This window comes from Pipra filicauda, unplaced genomic scaffold, assembly GCF_003945595.2.
Source record: "Pipra filicauda isolate LSUMZ 115617 unplaced genomic scaffold, ASM394559v2 scaffold403_size635245_pilon, whole genome shotgun sequence".
Classification (NCBI taxonomy): Eukaryota; Metazoa; Chordata; class Aves; order Passeriformes; family Pipridae; genus Pipra; species Pipra filicauda.
Window position 1 is genome coordinate 66,511 of NW_024104536.1, and position 27,188 is coordinate 93,698.

At 38.3% G+C, this 27,188-nt stretch overlaps 1 protein-coding gene across 3 annotated transcripts in view; it reads right to left on the reverse strand.

The window, feature by feature from the left end:
- Nucleotides 1-4,483: 4,483 nt before the first annotated feature.
- The window catches only part of IBTK (inhibitor of Bruton tyrosine kinase), a 55,898-nt gene continuing 33,193 nt past the window's right edge, over nucleotides 4,484-27,188 (reverse strand). For 2 of the 3 annotated variants that reach the window (XM_027743191.2, XM_027743190.2), the window contains exons 21-29: nucleotides 25,682-25,794; nucleotides 24,905-25,053; nucleotides 24,549-24,712; nucleotides 23,068-23,160; nucleotides 21,774-21,932; nucleotides 15,284-15,436; nucleotides 8,792-8,860; nucleotides 8,573-8,705; nucleotides 4,484-6,225 (exon numbers count right to left, since the gene is read on the reverse strand). In XM_027743191.2, coding sequence (XP_027598992.2) covers nucleotides 6,100-6,225; nucleotides 8,573-8,705; nucleotides 8,792-8,860; nucleotides 15,284-15,436; nucleotides 21,774-21,932; nucleotides 23,068-23,160; nucleotides 24,549-24,712; nucleotides 24,905-25,053; nucleotides 25,682-25,794 — 1,159 coding nt within the window. In that variant the 3' untranslated portion in view covers nucleotides 4,484-6,099. The remainder of the gene's footprint in view (nucleotides 6,226-8,572; nucleotides 8,706-8,791; nucleotides 8,861-15,283; nucleotides 15,437-21,773; nucleotides 21,933-23,067; nucleotides 23,161-24,548; nucleotides 24,713-24,904; nucleotides 25,054-25,681; nucleotides 25,795-27,188) is intronic. The other variant, XM_027743192.2, reaches the window with a different exon arrangement.

Here is a 27,188-nt window from a genome sequence, read left to right on the forward strand (position 1 = left end):
TGTATGTGTAACACAAAGATGCGATCCCGGAAACCCCACTGCACTCACAGCTCATTCCATCTTTGCAGTATCCATGAACGTGGACAGTGTGTCTTGTAAACATCTTAAAATACAGTGGGGAAAAAAGACTTATATTCTGCATATTTTTCCCTTCTATTGCAATAAAGGCAGCATATAGAAGGCAGGGTAAGCAAAAATATCTGTATGTGTGTATAAGGAAAACAAAAAACAGCTTTATGCTTAATACATCCTTTATATCTTTTTGTTTTATGCTAATGTATCAGCAGTTGCTCCCAGTATTCTGTCACCAAATGGCATGAGCACAGTTCTCACCAAGAAGTGCTGTGTTGCCATCTATGACATTCAGTAGAAGTGGTAGGGTTCCCTTCAGAAAAAACCCTGTAGCAGAAGATCAAAAATACCCAGAGAAGCCCAGTCACGCTGAAGGCAGTCACAGCTGATGAATCAGGATGACTGGAGAGAGCTGAGCAGGAACAGGAGCAAGTAGCTTGTATTCCCTGTGCAGCTCTCATGACCTCTTCACCTCCTGTATAGGGACAGCAGCCAGGCTCATGCAGGTACAGCTGCTGTGCTTAAAGCAAAGGGCACCTGGCACCATCGCAACCACGTAACCTATAGCACAGGCAGCTATTTCGCTGTAGTCAGGGTTCAGTGCCTGACAAACATACGTGACATATTCCTGCAGAATTACAGAACAGTGAAATGACTAGGTGAAGAAGACTCATCTTTTTCTTTAATGGCACTTCAATTCGAGGAGACAGAGACCTGTAAATATTTTTAGTGCTGTGAGAAATTAGTTAAGAACACAGACTCAGGAGTTGCATTCTCCTTATCTTCCTGAAAAAACTTTTAAAGAATATGGAAGGGGGGGAGGTGAAGAAATCTTGACGTATTGAGAATGATAAAAAAAAACTTTTGGGCCCATATTTCCTGCCTACTCTCTTATTTGAGAATGATACATGAAAATTATGATTATTTTTTATTAGGAGAAGGGAGAGAACTGACTCTCGGCTTTCCCCCAGTTGTACATTAGTACTTGAGAGAATATGCAGTGGATCTGTTTCAGTCTGCTCTAAGGTAAATTTGCCTTTTGTTTGTTTGCTTACTTATCTGGTTCTCATGCATGCCATATCCTTTATGCAAATGAAATCAGAAGAAAAAAACCAGTAAAACATACCCAGGCTTTTAATAGTTTTACCCCCTTCATTATCTGAACAGTTTATGCACAATTTGGAAGAATTGACCCCAAACATTAAAAGAACGTATTTTAAAGCAACTCTAAAAATCAGGATCAAGGGGAGTGTGATTATCTGTTCTAAACCATCCCTTAACTCAGACCTTGTGAACTTTCTGGATCAGTTTCTTCTCAAAAAAATGCAGTTGAATGAGAATATTGTTATCCCACTGTGAAATTATTAATCCTATAGAAAGTTTTGACTGGGTATTAAAAGCATCCTCCAAGAAGGGCTACCCAAAGAAAATGCACTTGCACAAAGCCTCATGCTTTTGACAAACTCATGCTGTTCCTGTGAAAAGATGAACCAAAAAGTTCTTTTCCTTCTTTGGAAAGGTTGAGACATGCAAATTCAAGTACCTTCATGTGGTCTGAATGGAGCTGGAAAACACCCATCCAAGGCAGGCACCAGAGCCTGGAGAGAACTCCACTGAGCAGCCCTCAGAAGCCCACTCCAGGATCTTCACACTCCCTTGACTCAACTGCCGACCTCTTTACTGTCTGCAACAGCAGCTTAGTCACATAACTCCTACCTCAAGGCCCGCTTTCAGGCCCTGATACCCATACACATCACATCCGAACAGAAGACTGCTGGCATTTCAGTCACTCGAATTACAGGAAATACAACATGGTTTAAGCAACACTTTGATAAACTTGAGTACACTCTTCAAGGCTGACCTGCAGAGCAGAGTTTCAACTTTTATTAGTATAATATGTTAGTATTAGTTCCTGCCAATCCTTAGCTGAAGCCATTGCAAGTTTGCTCAATTTCTTTTCTCATTTTATTCAAGTGCTAAGAGAGAAAAAAAAGGGGGAAAAGGCCATGCTAAAGAAATAGCATTCTGTATGAGAAATAAAAGCAAAAGAAAAGGCGAAAGGGAGAATAAAAGAGAAAAGGGGAGAAAGGGAGAATAAAAAAGGGGGGAAAGGAAGGGAAAGGGGGAAAGAAGGCAGAACTGCTGCTGGAACAATAAAGATAGCTCACCTGAGGAGTATCTTCATCTCCAGAAGATGCTTGTTTCTTTACACCCAACTGCCTTCCTCCAGAAAAGGCCTTCAAGGCTCCTAGTGCTGAAGCACTAGTGTAACATAAGTCCATGTAGGTCTTATCCATCTGAAAGCTGCTACAAAATTGGTATTTTTTTGGTGCCATGATATACATCATCGTATAACAAAGTAAAAACTTTCTAGGTAGAGTTTGTGTCCGATGCAACTCTCTCATCCAAGAAAAATCTCTCACAAACATTAGGGGAACTCTCTGAACTCAAAGAATACCTTTGCTGCACCATTGCTAAAAGCCTTTCCATACATGTATTGTATGTGTGTGAATTTGAATTTGTTGGCCTTCTACAATTAATAAGTTCTTTTTCAAGGATAGACACCTAAAATACTACAAATACAGTCTCTGCCCTCTTGGCACTTATGAGGTCTGCCACAGCTAGAGTCTTGACAGGAGGGATTTGCCTTTTGGATGCCTTAACATCTCACTTGACCAGGCTACAGAACATTACATGTTAAAGAGAGAAAAACTTTCCCTTTGGTTTAACTAACAGGCTCTTTGGTGGAGCTTTACAAACTTTCTTTGGAGTAAAATGGATGGAATCCATTCTGAAATCTTTTAATACTTTAATTGACCAGTTCCCGTTACTGGAAAGGAACATTCTCTGATGACATCATGCAAGTCAAGGCTTAAGAGTTTAAGTTACTTAATTCCAGTGTAAATCTTTGACCTTTATACTTAGAGTGAGATCTAAGAATCCAGTGTTCTACTCTGACTTGTGTTGTCTTCACATTAGAGCAAGCAATTCTTTGGGTAAGAAAGAGTTCAGATTGCAAAGGGGCTGCAAAATGTGATTACAATAGCAGAACAATCAATGAACTTCTCAAGTTGAGCACTTTCAAAAGAGCTCAAAGAGTCTCTAGCTGTATTATTTACAAAAAAAGAAAAGAGGGGGATGGGAGGACATGGGGACACAAATGGACACCAAAATCATTCAAAGTCCAAAGGTTTTTAAAGAAGTTCAGTTCCACAACTTGACTATTGCAGTAGAGCCTTCGTGAATGCTTTCATTTTAGAATATGTAGCTTTTTAAAAGGTCCTGTTGCCACCTATAAATGACACCAATCACAAGGGGCAGGGAATGGGGAATTCAGTTAAAAACATATGGTAGGAAGGTATCATCAAGATTTATACAAGTCAAATTAGGAAATTTAGTAATTTTTTTGTCAATGCTCTTCTGTGAAAGATTGTATAATCAGTCCTTATATGGAGATTCCATTCAATGATACTCTACTGTCAGATTATTCACTAGAAAACAACCTCTCCTCTTGAGGAACAAAAGCAGTTAAGGTTCTCTAATTGACTGAAGTCTCCTACTTTACTTACATTTTCATTTCAATATACAGTGCAGAAAAGTTATACATTCCTCAAATGCCTTGACACGACTATAATAGCACGTGCTGAAGGCAGTGCAGTACTATTAGAATTTTAGATGTATTTTTTTCTCCATTTTAATGTGAAAACATTTGCAAGTTTTACTTATCCTTCCATTTTTTAAGAAGTGACTGAGGTTGGGGATAATGAACGATGAAGAAAAGACAAAATGCTTACTGTTGTTCAAGAAACCTGTTTTGGGGGTTGGTTGGTTTGAGATATAACAAATATTTCACTAGAATCCTTTGGATAACTTTGCATTTCTTACACTAATTAGCCATAATACATTTCCTTGAAACTATATATCTGTATGCTAAATACTGTTTTTTACTGCAAACTCTGAGGTGTTGCTTTATGTTTGTAGGAACCTGGGAATTCCACCCTCTTTTGGTGCAAGTTAAAGGAATTAATAAGCCCGGAAATGACAAGCCATTATTAGAGCTGAGTGAACAAAGACGGAATTCATTTTTAGCATTATGAGAAAGGTCACAGACTTGGGCATCTGACTTAGAAAATGCCAGCCTTCTGTGTCACAGTTTAGCCTTAACTTTAAGCTATTCTACCACAACAGTTTAAAAACATTCTCAGCTCAAGAAGAGTGGCACACTGATCATTCCTTATTTTTGTTTAGGAGTATTACATATAAGTGATGATGCCTAAACAAACTGTGACAATAAACCCAGAACTTAAAGCAGTCAAGCTCCCTGGCACAGTGGAAGCATCAATCCTCTTACAATATCAGGAGAATGAGATTTTAAACAGCATATTTTGAAAAGAAAAAAAAAAAACACAAATTAGGAACTTTACAATAATTTTACATTTGATAACAAATTGGGTTCACACCTGGAAAGGTCCACTTCCTTTATAGCTGTTTCTCACAGTACATAAGCTTCCTTTTAAATCAGAAGTATAGTTTCAGCAGGCCCTAAAGCCCTGCAGTGCATCAAGTAAAGCCCTTACTGCAAGCAGTATCATCAGTATAGTGAATGAATCACCAGTAGAATTTAAAACAGAATTAAAAGTTACATCTTTTTTCGTCTGTGCAGCTTCAAAATGCCTACAGTTCTTGTTTCATACAGAAAAGAAATACTTTCAGATCACTCTGCAGTTACCTAAATCATTGATTATATATAGACAGCACATAGAAGTATATTAACTTTGTGTAAATCAAGATTTTATGGTTTATTGCGTTTGTTTACAATTTTTGTGGGGAATTTTTTTGGTGTAGCTTGACCTGAAATCATTAAGACATATCTACGTAGGTTTTTTCAAGATTCTTTTATCACACAGTGATCAATTCTCTACATTCATTTTCTATAGCTCTCTCAATTCCAGTTTTCCAGAGTTTGCAAGAACTAACACTACTGAGAAAGTACAAGTTCAAACACACCTACACAAACAAGACAAACTAGACAGAATACTGCAGATAAGGCTACCTTTTTTTTTTCTTTTTTTTTATATACAAATTTGTTTCAACCAGGCACAGAGAACTTTGGAACACACTATTGAAAGCCATCTATGATAATCTTTGAAGGTTAGATGTTTGCAAATTCCCAGTCAAGCACTCATCTCTATAGCTTTAATAATGCATGCTCAGATTTATTTCCTTCAGCATTTCAAGTGAATTGTTCCTCAAACACAGTGGTTCTAAAACTGTACCATATTTACCAGAATAAGACTATAGATGGGCTAATTAAGTGCCGCCACGTTCTATCCAACTGTGTGCTTTACTTCATGACAGAGCTCACTGCTCAAAGGCTGATCTCACAACAGTGGAAAACATATACAATTGAGCCAGGAGAAGGCAAAGGCCGGGCACTTGGGAACAGCCTGGGGCACGACAGTGAAATGTACTGGCCACAGCAACCAGAGAACCAGTACTGGCACACGGAACTTAAGGAAAACTGCATCATCAAACTGTACCTTTACACAAAGTTCAAGCACAAACTTTTTTCCAATATTCCCAATTGGTCAGAAAGCTCTAAAGGACATACTATCCCCCAAACTTTTCAAGTGTGTAATTCTGCACATTCAATTCCACATTAAATCACAAAATAAGCACTCACTTTCCAGCCACCTGAAAATTTAACAAAAGACCCTTACAATTTAAGATTAGCAAATGCATTCCCAATCTACAGCTTCATGTAACATTACTAATAGTATGTCTTGTTAAAGAAATTCTCTCAAAACATACATACAATAGATACTGTGGGAAAAGGACACAGTGAACATATTATTTCATTCTCTCTAACAAATACCTAGTGATTATGGGCAGTGTTTTAATGCTGATGTTAAAAGTTTCATGATTTTTATTCTTCCAGTCCTGTTTTACTTGTAGCAAGAATTAAAACTTCAAAAGTGCACATACAACTGTGAAGACTGTGTAAGGGAGGACTTTGAAGAGTACACATTAGTGCTTGTTCCACATAGGTGCAGCTATAGGTCCCTGTGAAGCCCTTTCAACAGTCACAAATTCATCAGGGTTGTCAAAAGCTTCATAGTGGATTAATAAATCTTGAATTGCACACTCCTCGATCTGGAAGAAAAAAAAGAACATGTATGTCAGTGTCAGATCTACATTTACAACACTGGCATAGTTATGAACTGGCTTTACTGGTCCTGAATGAATGCCTGTTACAGACCTCCAATCAGGAAGGAGTAGTAGGTGAGATTTTCTTCAGGCAACTTGAAGAAACCTCATGTTTTCAGGCCCTGCTACTCATGGGAAACTGAACCACCATAGTATCTGCTGTAAAGGCAACACAGCAGGGAACAAGTAGTCCAGGAGGTTTGCATTGATGAAAACTTCTTAACACAAATGATCAAGGAGTTGATCAAGGGAGACACTCTGCTGGATCTCATACTTGCAAAAAAAGGACTGGTCAGGGATAAGAAGGTTGAGGGTAGCCTTGGCTGCAATGACAATGAGATGCTGGAGCTCAAGATCTTGAGAGTTGGGAACAAGACAAATAGCAAATAACAACCTGGGACGTCAGAAGAGAAGACTATGATCTGAAGGGGTCTGCTTGGAAAAAATTCAAGAGTTATGGTCTCAGAAAGCAGAGGGGTCCAGGTCAGCTGGTTGATTTTAAGGATCATCTCCTCCAACCTCAGAAATGGTTCATGCCAGCAAGAGTGGCAAGAGGACTGCATGGACATAAAAAGAGCTCCTGACAAAACTCAAACAAAAAGGAAGCATATAAGAGGTGGAAGCAGAGAAAGGTGACACAGAAGGAAAACACAGACACTGTAAGCACACAAGAACAGAATTAAGAAAGTCAGTGCCCATTTGTAGCGGAATCTGTCAAGGAACTTGAAGGGCAACAAAAAAAGCTTCTACAGCAGCAAAAAAAGACAACTGCTGAATGACAAAGGCACGGAAAAGGTTGGGGACCCAACAGTCGTCTTCATCTTGGTCTTTAGTGGCAAGATCAGTCTTCAGCAATCTCAAGCCCCTGAGATAAGAGATGGCTAATATATCTGCAAGCCTCACTCCCAAAAAAAAAAATCTTTGAAAGATTGGTTCCTGAGAACTTGAAGGAATCAAATGTCAGTGCTACATTCAAAAACTGCAATAGGGTGACTACTTATCAGCAACCCTCATCTTGATCCCTAGCAAAGCGTTACAGCTTAAGTATGGACTAAGAGCTTAAGTGGACAAGCCTAAGAATGGACCATATAAATGGCATGTGAGAGACTGAAAACTGGTTGAACTTGTGATCTCAAAGGGTTGTGTCCAGTGGCAAAAAGTCCAGTTAGATGTCAGGTATTAGCACCAATACTGAGACTAGGGCCAGTACTGTTTAACATCTTCATCAATAACCCACATGATAGAACACAGTGCACCCTCATCAAGGCTGCAGGGGTGGCTGATATACCAGACAGCTGTGCTGCCACTCAGAGAGACCCAGACACACGGGAGAAATGAGTTACAAGGAACCTCATGAAGTTCAAGAAAGGAAAACACAAAGTCCAGCTCCTGGGAAGAATAATCCCAGGCACCAGTACACACTGGGAGTCGACAAGCTGGTAAGCAGCCCACCATAAAAGCAGCTGGAGTTCTGGTGGACAAAGCTGACTTTTAGCCAGCAACGTGTGCATATAGCAAAGAAGTAGGACAGCCTTCTGTGCTCTGTGAGGGACAGCATTGCCATCAAAATGAGATAGATGACCCTTTCCCTCTACTCAGCGGTGGTGAGACACATTTGGAGCGCTGGGTCCACTGCTGGATTCCTCAGCACAAGAGACACACGGATATACTGGAGATAGTCCATTGAAGAGGCAAAAAATGATTAAGAGCTTGATGCATCTGACACTGAAGAGATGCTGAGCACACTGCAGTTGTTTAGCATGGAGAAAAGAAGGCTTTGGGAGATCTTATCAAAGTGTATAAATATCTGACAGGTGACAATAAATACTGAGCCATGCTCTTCTCAGTGGTGCCCAAAGACAGGAGAAGAGGCAAAGGGCACAGATTGAAAAACAGAAAATTGCATTTAAAAGTCTTTTATTGTGAGAGTGGTCCCTGGAATAGGTTTCCCAGAGAGGCTATTAGTCTCCATCCTTGCAAGGCAACTTTGAGAAACCTGATCTGACTGGCCCTGCTCTGAGCAGGGATTTGGATTAGACATTTCCAGAGGTTCCTTTCAACTTCAACCATTCTCTGATGCTGTGAATATATTTATCATGGACTAAGTAGTCAACCTGACTTTAATACAGGTCTACCTTATCAAGGAGCAAAGTAAAGTTATTATTAAATTATATTTAACATTATCATATAAATGGCATGTACTAATACATAATTAATACTAATAACTGATCTCTGAAACAGCCATTGGAAACACACTGTGTTACTTTACAGCAGCAGTAACTTGGCACTTTACCTGGATCAAAGCCAAAGGTTTTTCTCTGCTCCTAATAAGAGCAGCCTCTTGCTGGAGCTCTTCCTCTACAATAGCTGAAAACATGACAGGTGCCATCACAGGAGAGCTGGCTGGTGACGCTGCTGACCAAGGACTGCAAAAAACACAAACAACATTATGAGGCAACATCAAGAGCAAAGTCAGCACAACACACAGAATCTAAGCCACTGTCAAACTTACTTATGATTCTCCAGCTGAGGAGAATCCATAACATGGTCTTCCAGACCTGGGCTACTTCTACTGGTGCACCTGGAAAAGGGAGGAAAGGAGACTGAAAGTCACAGACAGAGCATTCTCCTACATCACATTGTGAAGTACAAACTTCCAGTAGGCAATTTGAACAAATGTGTATGGTTTTTCCAGAAGAAAGGCATTACAATGCAATGGTGAATTTGTTTTTAAGTGAGATACTGTGACTAAAGGAGACACTGATGCTCATTTCTAACTACTAGATCTTAATGGAACTTCAGTTTGGACATTAATTCTGGCATTTCCTAACATTTGAGCATTTAAACAAAAGTGCATCATTTTTGGTTTTGGTTGTTTATTAGGGAAAAAAAGGCTTTTTTCCTTTTTTACATGTGAATTAGCCAACTGAGTTATGCACTAACAGCACTGACTATAAAACTTTGCAATTAATATGAAAAGAATATGGCTTCAAGATAAAAATCCAACTGTCTTGCATTCAAATTAAGCATTTCATATAAAAGAACCAGTGCTACAATAGCACTAGAGGAAATTACTTCCTCAAGTGTAAGCCCAAAAATTATGGACTTTCAGTACTCATCCTGTAACCACCCCCCCACACATTCATAAGAATAGCATAAAATCAGAATTAACAGAATAGAAAAAAAAAAATATCTTGAAATATTTATAGAGTTCCCACAGGCTGACATTTTATGCAGTTGCAAAATGTTAACCTCTTAGTAAAACAAGTCACATTTTGTATATTGTATTCCTTAAGAGATGAGGATTTTTGTAAGAAAAATCCTACACCAGTACGAAGAGAGGACACTATTCTCATGATTTAATACCTCTCTTTGACAACTTCTGCAACTTCCAGAACTCTAAAAAAAGTGTTACAGCATACTATGAAATGCTGGCAGACTTTTTTGAATTATTCTGTGGCATTGCAAATAACTCTAAGGGTGTTGCTATTACAATAAATCAGTCTCAACTTTCTTTAAGGTTTTGGTAATCCTTTGTAAGTGACCACAAACTCTTGAAAATGACACAAAAAAACCCCTATAGAACGCTAAGAGAATTCCAGTAACTACTAAGTTCTCTGTATGGAATATTTTCCCCAGAACACAATTCCAAAGACAACAAAAACCATGATTCCTACCGCTAAGCAATGAGGGCAAGATCTCAAAAAATCTGGAATCCAACATCCATCATCAAAAATGACATTTAAATGAACTGTGTTGACCTCTTTCTCAAAAAATATAATTTGCCCACCAAACAAACAGTGCACTTTGCCAGGACATGTATCCTTGTACTCAGTCTGAAAAATATGGACTGAGTAAATGGACTACAAGATGGGCATAAAATAGGCTGGAAATGGATTAGCTGTACAAAGTCCAAATGGAAACCAAGTACTTGTGGTGGTTCTCAAGGACTGATACTGGAACCAATCCTTTCAAGCGTCTCTGGTACAAGAAAACACACCCTCAGCAGGCCACAGATGGATGGGGAAAGGATGTGGACAGTGCACATTCTGGATGCCACGCTGCCACTCAGAAGCCCTCAAGAGGCCAGAGAAATGTGCAGCTGAGAACCAATGAATTTCAACAGCAAGTGCAAAGTCCTGTATTTGGAAGAGAACAGCCCCACAAAGCAGTACAAGCCAGGGGCTGGCTCGCAAGAAAGCAGCTCTGCAGAGAGAAAGCAGAACCTGCAGAGTCCTGGCTGGCAAGAAGTCGAAGATGTCATCAGCCTGTGCCTTGGCAGCAAAGGCAGCCAACTGCATCCTGGGCTATAATACAAAAAGTATAGCAAGGCAGTCAGAGGAATTGATTCTTCATATAAATGAAGAATAGATACCCTGTATCTATTAGTCTATAAACAGAGTATCATTCTCACTTTTGTGCTCCTCCATTCAAGAAGGATGCTGTCAGGTTGGAACAAGCCCAGCAGAGGGCCACCAAGATTAGGTGTTAATCCCAAAGGGAGTCAGCAAAGGGCAGATCTCACTGCTGTTGTCTTCAACAACCTCACTGGAGGGTAGAGAAAAGATGCAGCAAGAATCTTCTTAGAGGGGCACAATAAGAAGCAACATACGCAAGAGGCAAAATAGGAAATCCCAGACAGATATAGAAAAAATAAAAATCCCATATGGAGATGATTATACACTGAAACATGTTGCCCAAAAAGTTTGGGGTATCTTCACACTTGGAAGCAGTCACAACTCAACTAGACCAGGTTCTGAGCACAATGATCTAGTTTGACTTACTTAGAGTGGGAGTCTGAACTACAGAATCTAAATTATTCTATGATTTCAACAGTAGGGCACTACTTTTTATCTGCATCCAGCTTTGGGATCCTCAGCACAAAAAAACATGGACCTTGGAGTGAGTCCAGAGGAGGGATACCAAGATGATCAGAGGGATGGAGCACCAACTCTTGTACAAGGAAAGGCTGAGAGAATTCGGTTTGTTCAGCCTGGAAAAGAGAAGGCTTCAAGGTGACCAAATTGTAGCCTTCCAGTACCTGAAGGGAGCATACAGGAAAGACAGATAGGGACATTTTACAAGAGTGTGTAGTGAAAGGACAAGGGGGAATGGCTTCAAGCTGAAAGACAGTAGGTTTAGATTAGATATTATGAGGAACTTTGCTGTGAGGTTGGTGAGGCACTGGAACAGGTTGTCCAGAGAAGTTGTGGATGCCCCATCCCTGGATGTGTTCAAGGCCAGGCTGGATGGAGCTCGAAGCAACCTCATCTAGGAAAACATGTCCCTGCACATGGCAGGGGGGATGAAACCAGATGATCCTTAACATCTCTTCCAACCCAAACCATTCTATGATTCCATGATAAATTAGCATCCAGGTTTTACTGCACTTTAAGATAACAACATATTAAAAGCACGAAAGAACCAGAGGAGGGAAGAAGAAGAGGAGATGAAGGCAGCTTTTTGCACTTTTATACTCGTATTATCTCTCAGCTTTATCTCTTTTTCCACCTGCTTTAGTAATACTCACCTTCCTGCACGTTTGACAGTAACCAATTTGACAGCTACACTCTTCTTCCCACTCCCAACCCAAAGAACTCACAGCACTACTATAAATGACCCCAAGTAGAATGTTGTACTTGACAAAGTTGTCTCAGTACAGACTAAAAGATCTTTCTAGAGTACTATACAAACAAACAAACCAAAAAACCTAAACAGCCAAAAAAACCACCTCAACAGGAATTTCCAAAAACTGGAATTACTAGTTCCAGCATCACAGCATACTCTAGCAATCAGTTAAAAGACAAGTAAATACTTGTGTCATCTCCCTCAATTTAAATGTGGCTTTAAAATGTAGGAAGCAGTCGAGGTATTTTGAAGCTGTTTGTCCATATATACATCTGTGCTTCTTGTTAGCAAGATATTCAGTCCAGATATTAAATCAACTGCAGATATTTCAACATACTAGATTAATTCCTCAGCTGGCATCAAAATAACTAGGAGAAATGGAATAGACAGGAAACGTGAAGCTAGTATATACAGGAAAATGGAAAAAAAAAGGCTCAAAAATACAGAACTTGGAAACCTGGAAGTCCTGGAAATTAAAGACTGATGCAGACATATAAGTGGTTCTGCATGGTAACAAACTAGCCAAATATCATCAGTACTGAACCAACCTGATTAACTCAGTTGGCTGAACTTGCCATGATTCCTGCACAGCCACCAAAATGTCCCAGCACTCAGCTCCCCAGTGTTTCTTTAGGATTTGTTCATTTGAAGCCAGGTCAGGTCCAGTGCCTCCCTGATCTAATAACTGCTCTTAGAAAAAGAACACAAAGCCTGGTCTCCTGCAGAACCTCTTGGGTTTTGCTGTACCATTTGAGTCATGTACTACTTATTAGCTCATTATTAGCCGTGACAGAACTAGGTCGTTCCCACACAAAGCCACAAATACTTGTTTCCACTAAGACTCTTCACTGCTCCCCGGAGTAAAACAGTGAAGACAACTCAGGCTGCCACAACAAAGTTAAGTCACGCCAGGCCTGTGTTTTTAGCTTGGACTATGAGCTACACATGCACAGCTGCACAGCATAACTCCCAAGGTGAGGTGCCCCTGGAAACAATGCAGCCACATCCACACACCCCAGCTTTTGGGATGATCTGCATCTGGACAAAATCCAGTCCACATCACCACAATAAATGACATGGCTTACATACAGAAAATTTCTGGGTTGCATAAATTTGAAGGTGGCATAGAAGAGTGTTTATGCAACCATCCAAAATCCACAGACATAAAAAAATTGTCAGTTTAATTACCACACATTTTATCCAAAGAAAAAGTAAAAGCAGGAACATTAGTCATGCAAGTATCTTCAGTGTTCCATCAACAAATCTGACATCAACAGGTGAGGATTACTTATGCTCTACACGTGTGTAATTTCTTTTCCTTAAAAAGGAAGAGGTAAGGGTATGGATAATTAATCTTCACAGAAATAGTCCTTGAATGCCACAGGGAAAAATCAGAGCCTACTGTGACAGGAACTGTACAGTCAAAGAAGAAAATTACCTTAAACTAGAAACTCAACTCATAAGTTTCAGATGGAGGAACGAGTCACTGAGGCTCTTTATACCTAATAGAGAGAAATAAGTGTCTTCAGACACAATTCAAAACCATCCTGAAATAGCTCTAGAAGTACCTTCTTTTCAAACTGATGATAGTCAATTTAGCCATCTACTAGGTTTCCACTGGCTTAATGTAACATTTTCAGACAGTTAACATGTTAGACCTGGATTCAGCTCAAATAATCCACTTTAAGAGCATGCAGACTGCCCAGAGTGCACAGACTAGACAGAGCAATGTGAAAGGAAAAGAAATGACTTCATGAAGATTACAAAGCTGTTGTGACAAAGCTAATAATAGCATCCAGTGCACCAGCTCTTGCCATCTCCTCTATGATGAAAAGTTTTATTATCGTGCAAGCAACAAAATGAATACCTGGTTTTGTGTGGATTTGTGTTTCATGTCCCTACATGTCCACTCACTACAGCAACTTCAGCTTTATCCCTCTGTTCCTGAAGAATGTGTACTCATCACACACACTCTCCAAATCTCTCCTACATCTCTGCTCAGACACCATCCCACACACAGTGTTCCTATATTTCTACCCTCATTTTGTTCTTTATCTACCAATAAGACATGTACTACTTCTGTCCTAAGGAAACACCAGTTTTTATACAAGCTGAGCAACCAAAAGTGAGGCCCAGTAGAATACACTTTTCCTTAAAGAGGAGTCAGTTACTGGAGGAGAACAGAACAGGAGTTCATAAGAAAAACTAGTAGATAATGAGTGTCAGGGCTCTCTATGCATCAATGGGCTCTGCAAACTCTTCTCCCTCAATGCAGCTGTGTAAACTTGAGTCAAGCTGCTGTGAACAGAGCTGGGCTGTAAGGAAAAGTTGAAGGATTACAGAGGCTACTGCTTTTTACTCAGGAGCTGCATTTAAGCTCAGTCCCTCAGTCGTTCTTGAGCCATGCTGCAGCTATGCCCAAGCCCAGCCTTGCTGTTCCTGAGCACAACATGACTTGCAGGTTTGACCTCAACCCTGCCTCATCACAATGGAATTCTCTGTGGTTCGTCCTGGTTTCTGTCATGCAGTCTGCCCTGCTCACCTCACTCTGGCACACTGCGGCTCTGCGCTTGCCACGAAGGCCACCGCCCAGCCAGTCCTGCTGTCATCTCGGCTTCTGCACCACTGTGGGTCAGCTGGCCTGCATTACTTCCAGATAGGAGGTGGGAAAATCTAAGATTTTCAGGCTCTCTGTCTTGTGAATATATCTGAAATGCCTAGCATTGAAAGTTACTGATGACAGGGGGAAGAGATGCAGGTGAGTGGGCAGCTTAGAAGCACCTTAGCAGTACCTTAGAACTGTAGTCTTGCAGTAGTTATAATACACAGACATAACCAATGTATCAATATTTCTGTAAACCCTCCTAATCCATGAAAAATTCCTCTTAAACAATTAAGTCAGTTTATAAGAAAACTCGTATTAGGAAATGCCAGAACTGTGTTTGAATAAACTGATTTTATCCAGTCAGTGGTTACACAGAAATACCCCTGAATGCTAATGAATACATAATTTCTACAGAAGTTAGAAAATATAGGATTATCATTTTATACATACATATACAAACAAACACACACACATATTTTGTTTGGAGGCTGAAGTGTTTGTATATATACATATATATATATATATCTCCATCTATACGGACACAAACGCTTTGACCTTGAAACAAAGTATTAGCAGTGGCATTAAACTGCTTTAGTATTTGTGTTTCCTATTCAAAAGAGTATTCTATTCATAAATCCTATTAATAGAATCATTAGATGGGATTCTTTTTTCAAATTACAATTTTATTATTTCTTTTTTCAACAGAATCTAAACAAGGTCACTGTGATTCCTGTATAATGATTGATCAATTAGAAAAGACTACATTCTTACCTTAAGGTGTTTTGGACTAATGAATCCTCAGATCCTTTATATCCACATCTTCTGATACCAGTACCAGATGAACTATTCACACTCATACTTTTTTCTTCTTCCATTACAAGATCACGGAATGACTTGGGCAAGGCAGAATGTAACGAAGACGACCTTTTTAAAAACAAAAACCAAACAAAACCAATTCACTTTATATTTGCACTTTCCAAAACTCCATATTGTTCCATGATTCAGATATTAAAGAGAACCCTTTCACTTGCTAAAAATAAAAATATAATATTACTCAGTTTTTCTATTTCATCATTATCCTGATAGACCCCATTTGCTAAAATAAGTCATTTTGGGTCAAATAGGTAAAGAACAGGAAATAAATATCTATGAGAACAGAACAAGCCAGTAGTTTTGAAATTTCATTAGAATTAAAAATAAAGAAATCAAACCAAAAACCCATCCCTCCTTCTATTCCCCCTAACACATCCTCTTAAAAATCATTTTTTTTTCCGCAGACAGCTTGTCTTAGACAAGCTGTCTAACAGTACTAGTCCATGAAAAATATTTTCACAAACCACACGATGCCCTAGTACTGTTGATCTAATACTGGCAGTTTACTACCATGAAAGTCAAGTATAGCTGATCTTTTTTCCCTGAGATATTGAATGAGTTACTTGTACCTTTTAGATGCTCTATAAATCACTTAATCCACAGTGAAGCTCAACTGATATCCTTGATTTTCTTTAACTTGACCAAGCATAAGTTACTGAACTAGAGCCTGCATATTATCTTTTAAAAATAAACCATTATGAAAATATAGCAATTTAGCACCTTGGGTATTACGAACTCTTCCTGATCCCAAAGCCTTTTTGTTTACAGAATTCAAGGCAATTACCATTAGTCCTTCCCTTACCCATCAAGGCTTTGGGATTAATTCTTCATACATTTGCTTAAGACTTAACTTTTTTAAGCATAGCAGTCCCATTCATTGTTAAATACACCAAGTACATTCTGGAAGAACAGCTCTGCTCATTATCTACTCAAAGAAACAAAGGACTAATTATAAACACTACTGAAGTAAAACAAGCTCTTTATACAGTGCCAGTTGTTTGTGCAGCTGCCATAAGAAGGGAAGCATCTGAAGTCAAAGACTTTCAAACTATATCTAGGTGGTATACAATTTAAGATAAGAAATACAAAGGAATTAAAACATTGCAACATTGTATCTGAAATCTTACAACAAAAGCACCTGAAAGCTATATATGATGTCTGATGTTAGACCACCCCGGTTTAAGTTTGGGTCTTTTTCTTTTTTCTTGGTTTTTCTTTAAGTTAAATATTGGATGAGCAGCTCAGAAGACATAGAAATCAGAATGGGAACCTCCAGATGCAGGGGCTCAGAGTCATTTTGCACATCCTCTATTCCTACCACCAGTTGGCACACAGAGGCCAAGGCAAGTGTTTGAACTTCCCCAAACCTATTATACCAAGTTGGCAGATGGTCCACATGATCTGCTTCCATAGAAGTTTCTTTTGCTACTAACATTTTAAGTAGTCTACCCGTTTTCACAAAAATTCTGTACTGCAATCAGAAATGTATTGCAACAGAGAACAAACAAAAAAAACCAAACCAAACATCAAAACAATCTTCCCCCCCAAAAATCAACTGTGTCATTTCCAGTTTGTGAACCTACCCAAAACAATTAATCTTGACTTAAAATGGTTTGTCTTAAACTGGTATAAAACTTTTCTAACAGTCACAACTCTAAATTTCAGGCTGTCCTGTCTGATATATTGTCATTTCAATCTAATTTGTAAAATTAGAAAAACTAATTTATACATTTTTTTTAATAAGTGGAATATGACTAAGTTTCTCTAAGCTGTAACTGCAAAACATCAAAGGATGAAGTTCCAAAACAGCTGTTGATGTTTCAGTATAAGCTGGAATACTGTCAAACTGACAACCTAGACATTAAATATACAATTGTTAATTCTCAAGAGAGACTTCAAATTTCTTTATGCCTCCAGTCTTGAAAAGCCACAGGCTCTCTTGATCTTAAAAAAGCCCCAAAACAAATAAGCAACACCGCCCCTCCCTCGATCAAAGTAGGTTTCGAGAACTAATAAAGTCAACATCTAGTTAACTTTGGAGATTCTTTCAAAGTATTTGATTTATTTTTATTTTTTTTTCCTTCTAATTTTCACCTTTCTTCAAGGGAGGAAACATAGGTTCAGTTTCCACAAAAACTATGAAACTGGAGGTTTCTTTTGGTGGAAAAGGTATTGTGTATGACAGACTCTGACTTTCAGTCAACCAAAAAAGAGCCAGAAGGTCCCACACCCTTCTGGCAAGTGCACTCACTGCACATTCAAGATTATCTGATTTCACTGGAACACAAGTTCTATGGTTCTTACTATATTGCATGTGTGGAAAGCTCAATCTATTGACAAATGCACTCTCATAATCCACTGTGAATTTACAGACTATAACTTTGCAAATATAATACTAGAGCAGATGAGTAACACTTATTCATACATACAAAATACTTTAAGAAACTAGCAAGGGCAATCCAATAATTTACTGCTTGCCTAAAGCAGCTTAAAGTTTATTCCAGCAGCTAGAGCTAATTTTAAATATTCATCTAGCTCTCACTGTTCTTTGCTTGAATTCTTGAGCTATTGGCATTTTCCAGAACAGCAGCCAGAGCAACACAGGAGAGGAACGTACGGAATCATGCATGGAGACCACATGAGCATTAGATTGGATTCCATCCTCCTGAAATATACCCTAGCCTTTCCACTTAAGATGTTTGTGTAACACAGTAGAGCCCAGTTCTTTTCAAAAACTCTTTAATCAGAACCTTAAGAGCACAATATATTTTTTGGACACAGTTATCTATGGGTATTCCAAAATCAGTCCATATTTGCTTTTTAAATGCAAGGAACAGTTTAGAGGCAGTTGGTAGTTTAAAATTAAATAACACTGAATATGTAAAGAATTATCTGTCAGAGAGTAGATGGGCAGCATGAATAAAACAAACTATTCAGGCAGGACTGCCCTTCATTAACCAGGATGATCTGCTCCATGACCTTCCCTGGAGCTAAAGTCAGGCTGACAGGCCTGTAGTTTCCCACATTCTCCTTCCGAGCGTTCTTGTAGATGGGCGTCACATTGGCTAAACTCCAGTTGTCTGGGACCTCCCTGGTTAGTCAGGGCTGCTGGTAAATGATGGGAAGTGGCTCAGTGATCACCTCCATCAGCTCACTCAGCTGGACCCCATCCAGCCCCATGGACTTGAGTGTGTCTAAGCGGTGTAGCATGTCACTGACCACTTACCCTTGGATTATGAGGAGCTTCATTCTGCTCCCCCCGTGCCCATCTTCCAGCTCAGGGGGCTGGGCACCTGGAGAATTTACCTTACTATTAAAGAGTGAGGTAAAGAAAGCATTAAGTATCTCAGACTTTTCTTCGTCCTTTGTCACTGTGTTCCCATCCACATCTGATAAAGGATAGAGATTCTCCTTTCCCCTCCTTTTATTTCTAGAAACAATTTTATTGTATTTATTTTTTAGAACTTTTATATTTCATTGCCTTTAGGCATAACTACATTAGTAATAAGATTGAAAATGCAGATGGAGTATTATTATTTTAATATAATACAGGATTGAATAACTCAGTATTCCCTGTGTTCATCAACATGTGATTCAATTGTCAGTTTCTCCAAGTACATTTTAAACCTCAGAGCTGTAACTGCCCTGTGACACCTCCATTAGCTAAGGCAAATAACCAGGGTGCTGCTTGATCTGCAGAATCACCTGTGTAGAGCAGGTAGCCTGTTCTTTGGGGCATTTGAGAGGACCAGTTTTAAGGACTAAAATTCATCTGGCTCAATAGACTTCAGAAGATGAATCTTGCAAACCTTGTTTCTTCTACTGTGAAGGTCTTCAATTACTGTTCAGAGGTCAGGAAGAGTCCGAATCGTTAGGTGCAAAGCAACTCATTCTCTTTCCTCTTAAGACAAAATTGTGGATTTTACCAATATTATTTCAGAATAACTTTTGGGGACCGAGGGAGTAAATGAAACCCTAAATTTTAGTATTAAGCATTCATGGATGAAAATAAATTGAGAAGACAGATATCTAAGTCTTGCTTGTATAAATCATAGAATCATAGAATCAACTGGGTTGGAAAAGACCTCTGAGATCATCAAGTCCAACCCTTGATTCAACACCGCCGTGGTTACCAGACCATGGCACTAAGTGCCACATCCAGTCTCACCTTAAAAACCTCCAGGCATGGTGAATCCACCACCTTCCTGGGCAGTCCATTCCAATGCCTGATTACTCTCTCCATAAAAAATTTCTTCCTAATATCCAACCTAAACTTCCCCTGGCAGAGCTTAAGATCGTGCCCTCTTGTCCTACTGCTGGCTGCCTGGGAGAAATCAAAACACCCAAATTCAACTTTTCTTAGAATCACTTGAAATACTGAGTGCAAGGTATTTTTAAAACCAGGTCATCTTAGGCAATTTATTTTTGTAAGTAGCTACTGTAGTAACATACCTCTATAGCTTGTAAGCTGGACACTAGAAAAACATAGATATAACTATTTTTTTTTAGTTATAATCAATCCATGACATACAGACGGCCAGAGAAGACTCCTTGTCCCTGTTTTCACTGGCTCTTGGAGGAATCTTTGTCATCACAACCAGAATCACTACTTGAAGGAAACATCATGCCACACTACCTTGAATTTACCAAACAGTTGTCCATTTCAGATCAGACTGACATGATCCTTGACAGATCCTTTAAGATACTAAAGCCTTTTAACCATAAGGCTGAATGTACTGCATACTGTCCAGCAGACAAGCAAAGCTTGTTCTGGTGTCATAACCAGAATATCATTTTAGAATCACATTTTTCCCATACATTACTGACTAATATATTGAACACCAGTTCTACGTTGCCGTTGTTGTTTTCCAGGATATTACTGTTATTACTATGGTCTTAAGATAATAGCATACCAACAGACCTCTGTGGAATCTCAAATAAATCTAAAGGCACTTAAAACTCAAGGTGCTGATTGTATTAGCATCCACCCAAAATAGAGAAATGAGGTAACAGAAACATGAAATGAAGCAGAAAAGCAAGCAGTTCTAGATATTGCCCTAAACCTTTTGACACAGATCGCCTTTCAAGGAGGGACTATCACCAAGAAGCAGCCTACCTTTTCCTCAGCCATCTAGCCATGTGACTTTTTTTTTCCTCTTCATACAATCATTAAATAGCTAACAAGTTACTTGACTGTTTTGAACTTGCAGGAGCATAGCAGAAAGGCAAAGATTCCAGCAGATGCTTGCTACTGTTATTTCTGAAAGGAGCACCCAATTCATATAAAAGATCAAAGGAAAGAGAGCCAAAAGACACAAGAGGGAGATGACTGTGGAAACTAAACATACCCTTTAAAAGACAGAATGCTATTTTACTTTGAAATCCATCCAATACAAAAAACCAAACTACTATAATAGCATTTAAAACAGCTAAATTGTATAAAAAAAGACTTCATTTAAAATAGTGACTGTGGGGGGTATGCAGCTACCTTTGTTCCCACTGAGTTACAAAAAAGTAAGCTATAGAGAGAGGAGAAGAACAGTTCTTCTAGGGTAACAGAAGTAACTTGCAATAAAAGTCTAGACCTTCTTGAACAGGGAAAACTGGAGAACCGCCCAACATTTACTTCAAGCTAAGAGCGTGCAAATAGGTATTTATCCTGTAAGAATTAAACACATTAAATTTACATAGTTTGCAACTTTTACATTTTGCATTTGTGCTTTTATCCAATACCAACAGTAAATACAAAGAACAAAGCATGAGTTGGGCTAGCACCTCAACAGTTATAAACCTCGGTCATTGAACAGATGATATACTATTTTTCTATTCTTCATATTCTGTGATATTAACTTGAACACCTAAATTGTGTGCAATTAGCATTAAAAGTCATTTTAAACCCATTATGCATCCTTCCACCATAAAAATTTTTAGAAGCATCCAACACCCCTCCCCAGCTCCAAGACTCCGCATAACTTTGTTATCTCTAATTTCAGTCGATTTTGCTCTACTTCAAAGTCACTGCAGACCTTTCCCCCAGGAAGGGCTAGCATTTTTCATTATGTTTTTGACAGAAAAAACCCACCATTCTTTCAGTAACTCCTTCCTTCCTAAGTTTCAGAGCTTGTGCTCAGCCTTCATCTATGCTTTACTTGGATACCATCTGCAAATACCACATCATACACAGGAAAGCACCAGATGGGATGCAGTCTTCTGACTCATATAGAAGTATTTCAAAGAACTGTTAAACTGCAACCACTGCATTTCTCTACCCACTTTGAATTTCTAGATTACTACCAAATGTAGACACAAACAGTTCAGTCTGCTTTTAAGAGGTTATTTCAACGTCAAAACCCTCCAAAGAGAAAGAATTGATAGATTTATAACATACCATGCATTCCCTAGTTTTGCAACTTTTGTAGGGGGGGGTGGTGTAGTTACTATAGTGGTAGGCTCCGTGCTGCTACTGATTGATCCATTATCTTTTGCTGCCAGGGCAATCATCTTCCTTTGCTTCTGAGAAAGTTTGGTTCCATGAGACACCATTCTGCTGTGAATGGATATTGCAAGGAGAGAAGACGTAAGATCAAGGTCCTTTGAGATGACTCACCTTTAACCCTGCAAAATTAAACTGAGAAATACTTCTTTCCTGGACCAAAATACTTTGTTTAGAGTGCCAAGAGGCAAGGAAGGGGGGGCTCAGAAGGCTGGGAAGCAAAAGGAGGATCAATTAATATCAAGAGTGACAGAAAGAAAAGCATCATAAAACTATTCTTCACATAGATGTCTGTAAACGAAAGCATGCAGAGTAGGAATCAAGTGTCCAAAAGAGATGGACTACCACTAGATGAAAACTACTATTTTCTAATTTTATGATTTTTTTAGAGACTGTTAAGCTTAGCTCCCTTAAACCAAAAATATTCAGAGATAAAAAAAAGTATATAACAGCATATAGCCATTTTTTCTATTTGTAATAATTTTCTTTTCTAAGTTATTTGGATTCTTCAGTCTTGGCTGTTTTGTTTGCAGTTTCCAAATCTACTTAGCAAACAACCCTTTACCAGGCTCCATTACTACTGTCCTAACTCTCTTTTACAAGAATGCCACACCTCAAAAGGTCCTAAGAGTCATCTCCAGTTCTCTTCCATATGTTTCTAGTTAAAAACCACTAGGTTTAATACACTGCCTTGTAAAAAAAAGTACATTTATCTCCCTGTATCTTTTTGGATGCTTCTCCAAGCAAGAACTACCATTGCTTCTGTCTGAGGAAGAACTGTCAATATCAAGATATGAGTGCTGGAGGAGGTCAGAGGATGAAAGACAAGAAACAAACTTATCAAATATAGTACTCATCCACAAGTAATTTCCAAAGTCCTAGGGAGAAGAATTAATTCTTTTTGGTTGGAAATAAAAAGGCTCAGCAGAGCAGGCCACTTATTTAAGATACTAGTTTATTAGTGCTTTCGCAGTAGCTGACAAAACAAGACTAGAGTAAAATAAAGGGATAAATTTTGCATGCCTACAGAAAAACAACATAATGAACTGAAGTAAACAAAGCTGTTCAAAACCAAATAGGACAGCTTTTCTCCCGCTTATTTTAAACTTTGAACTGCCTAAACCACTAAGTAAATTCATAATAACCCAGTCTATCACACTTTTTTTATAGATTTTGGTTTTTTACCAACCCTGAATTTGCCTTTGGCATGGTTCCACATTTCTGCATACTTTCTTCAATTTCCATGATGGTTCTCAGATCCATAGCAGGAGGGCTGGCAGGGCTGAATGAAAAATAAAAAGTTACCTTACAAGGCACTGATTTTTACTTACATTCCACAGTTCCAACCTTCACTGAAATCCTCTAAATCATACATGAGATTGGTGACCAGTTGTATAATTTATGTCTGTTTCCTCAATTATGGCAAACCTCAAATAAAATGTTTCTGACAAAACTTTTATAAATATATACATATTTAAGAACACACTATAAAAATACTTTCAAGACTCATTATACTATGAAACAAAAAGATGTGAACTATGATTACTCTAAAAAAATTAGATACCTAAATCCAAGATACTTATTTAGTAGTCAAATGCTCATGCTAAGTAATAGAGAGGCACTGGTCACAGCTCTTTCATGAAGGCTGAATTTGATCTTTCTTTGAAGAACAGGATTAAAACTATTTCACATGATAAACAGAACAGTCTTCGCAGTCAGAGGTCTGTACAAACATCAGTAACATTCTCAATCTTTAGGAATCAGTCTTTTTTTCATAAATGACCTAATTTTCAACTTCCAAAGAAATGAGCATGAATTAAACCTAGACATTTCAAGTTTTACATAAAACTATAAATTGAGACCCGTGTACTTAAAAGCATCCATAAATCAAGATGTGTTACAACCAGATCTGAGGACAGGCTTTGAAATGAAATATAAGCAGCACTTTCTCCATCTCTCCCTACGTAAACCCAACTGCCACAGTCTAACTAATGTATTAACCACTGGAAGGTCACTGCTCCTCCAAAGTATTTCAACAAAATACACTACAGTATGAACCCTTTAAACAATCTACACAGCAGTGCTGCCTGCTTTTCTCTTGACATCATGTCAGCGATATTAGAAAAAGTTAAGAAATAGCACAAGAGAAACACATAAAGGCACAGTGACATTACAACAAAGTCTTATGGTTTTATTTGCTCCCATTCCATACAACCCTCTAGAAAATGATCACAAAGAACCCTAAGATAGAAGATGAGGGTCAAGCTTCTTCCAACTAGTCTGAAGACCAAAGAGTTGGTTGAGGGGTGTGTTTCCCTCTCTGCATCAAGTAGACATAGTAAGACAAACATAGATTCACCCTGCTCATGATACACTTCAGAGTTGCAACTTTACTTTCTACAGCTTTATCACCTGTATTAACAAAGCCCATCAGCCACAAACCCACAAAGCCTGGGAAAAGTGTCAGAAATTAGCATTTTAGAAAAGTAGCACTGCTTTTTTCAAAGAATAATTAAAAAATGTACCACTTTTATTAAACTACCAAAATCTTGAGTTCACATTTCAAGTAATATATGATCGTTTTGAAGAGCAGACAGCTTTTCAATCTGAAGAGAATATTATTAGCATTCACTACCAAGGGTAGAATAGTGACTGTAAGTATTACTCCACCTGAAAGTGGTTGCTACCCAATTGGGAGAGCTTGCAGAGTTGTGTCTGGCACTGGGAATGGACTGTGGAACAGACTGTTTCAATGCTGATGCTCCCTTGTATGACTTCATCTCCTTATTAGCTTGAGAGGCTTTCATTCCCTGAGCACATGCTTTGTCTTTCATCTAAAAACCAGGCAGAAAATTGTTGAATAAATGCTACAAACACTAATTTTTATTTGCTTAATCAAACAAACAATAACTACTTAAAGTTGTCTATTCCATTTTAAGTACAACAACTTTGCAGAAAGACTCCAAAATACAAACTCTGCCTTTGATGAACGAGATAAAAACAAACAAATATATTGTTAATCCAACCTCAGTCCTCTCTGGATGAAATCCTTTTGTGAAGTCAGGTGACTGCAAGTCTCTGGGACTACCCACTCCTGCATAACTACCTTCAGAGTCAGATGTTAAGAGTTCTGGAAGTGATTCTACAGAGTTAGTTTTATCCAGTTTTACTGAGCCTAGAAATAAGAAAAGATAGTAGAACTATTAAGTCATAAGAGCCAGACTAAACAATGCTTAAAAAAACCCAAAATTATTCACTCCGTATGATGAATAAAAAATAACCAGAAGTTTACCTAGACCAGAATACTAGGCTGTAATAAGCATAAGCAAATTTTAGACTACCTTAAATATTTTTTTTCAGAATATTGGTCCCAGTTCTCTTCCGCTGTCTCACAATATAAAGTTTTATGAAGTAACACTGACACTTTTTCTTTGAAAATGAAGTTTTCTACCATCTTTTCAAAAAAAAGTGACTAATTTATCTTTTATATTCCAGAAAAAAACAAACAACCCACAACACATTAGTAGAAATGTTCCACTTATTAAAACCACATGAGAAAGTGTCCATTATCTTTATTTGATAAAATATGTGCTTTTATCTGAACTTTGGGCACAAGCTTAAAATGACAAAAGTCCTCTCAAAAAAACCTTAATCTTAAGAATTCACTATTCACATTCAACTATGGTGTTCACTACAAAAGAAATAATCTTTCTAAGATTTCCTTCCTGAAGTACAGAAATTGCATTGCATATTACACTTTATGTTCTGGTTCTATACCTGAAAGGAATCTCTTTTCCACTGACCTGTAGAGGCTGGACTCTGAATAATATCTGAGAGATTATATCCTCCAGAGCTGTCAGACCGTTTTCGTGGCTTCTTTTTTGCCTTATTTTTTGCTCTTTTGAAAAGGGCTTCCCTATTAAAAACAAACAAACAAACAAACAAACAAAAACAAACAAAAAAAACCCCAACTGCGTTAAGCCACAGAAATTGAGGCTCAGAACTACCGGTGTCAATGTCAAGTTTTTCAGTCAGCAACAGCCATTATACTTCAAGCAGTAGTACCTGGTCCCACCCGCTGGCAAGAGCTGCTTGTTCCTGCTCTGTTTATGCACTGGCACAACTATTTCATAAATGATTTGAGGAGACTAAAAGAATCCAGGAGGAAAAGAAAAAATTCTTTTCAATCTAGACCTAGTCTCCGGACTATTACACTGCACAAAGACTTCTGATGAGACAGTGGAAGATACAGCTGCTGCACAGACTGGCACTGCCACCTAGGTCAGATTAAACCTGCTACACAGCACAGCAATGGACATAAAGCAAATGACATACAAGTCTCCACTTTTTTCTTTCTTGATTTCTCCTAAATTAGTGAAGTTCAATAAACTCCACAGTTGGTCTCATTTTTCCCCAACACAAACATTCCCATCCTAATAATACTAACTTTACAATAAAGCAGGTCTAGGGCCATGCTACCTAAATGTCATGTGTTCCTGTATATGCTATTAGGAAGAGTGGAATAAACAAAAGGCATCTTTCATTTTACAAAAACTACTAGAAATTCAGAGTTATATGAATCACAGCTACAGTACCCTATTTCAAAAAGTTTCTTTGAGAAGCTTTTTGTGGAACAACTGTACAGCGACTTATTCAATTCCGCATCACTAACTTACAATGTCTGGGTTTGTGTTATTTTTTAACCCTTGGAGTGCCCAATACCCTAAAGGTTATCTATCACCTAGCCCTTAAGAACCCTGAATGGCTTGAAGTCTAATACAAAATAGCCTCTCAGTTCCCTTGATCTACTAGTTCTTACCTAGTTCATTTAGCACAACTTTTCCAGACACAAATGTTCAGAACCGTACACAATAATGTAGGTGACGTTTCATCTGCACAGTGATATTGTATTTTGCTATTTGGAAGCCTGCTACCAAGCCATCCTATCAGCTACAAAACTTCATATTTCACTTGACAATTCTGTAAATATTAAGAAATGTAGATTATCACAATTTTCCAAAGAGATCTATATAGTATGTTAAAGTCTGGTTTTTTCTCTTTTGATTTCTCCTAATTCAGTGAAGTTCAATGAACTCCACATTTGGTCTCACATACACAGATACTCTCCTCACATGCACAACTCCCAAACATTACTGTGAATGCTTGTTTTACAACCTTTACTCACATGCTACTTATAAATTGAAAGAAGTGCCCTGCTGCAGGTTTGTTATATTTTCAAATACTGAAGGGATTTTCTTTGTAATCTCCATTTCTTAATATTTCAATTCTGAATCTAAAGGGAGTCAGGCA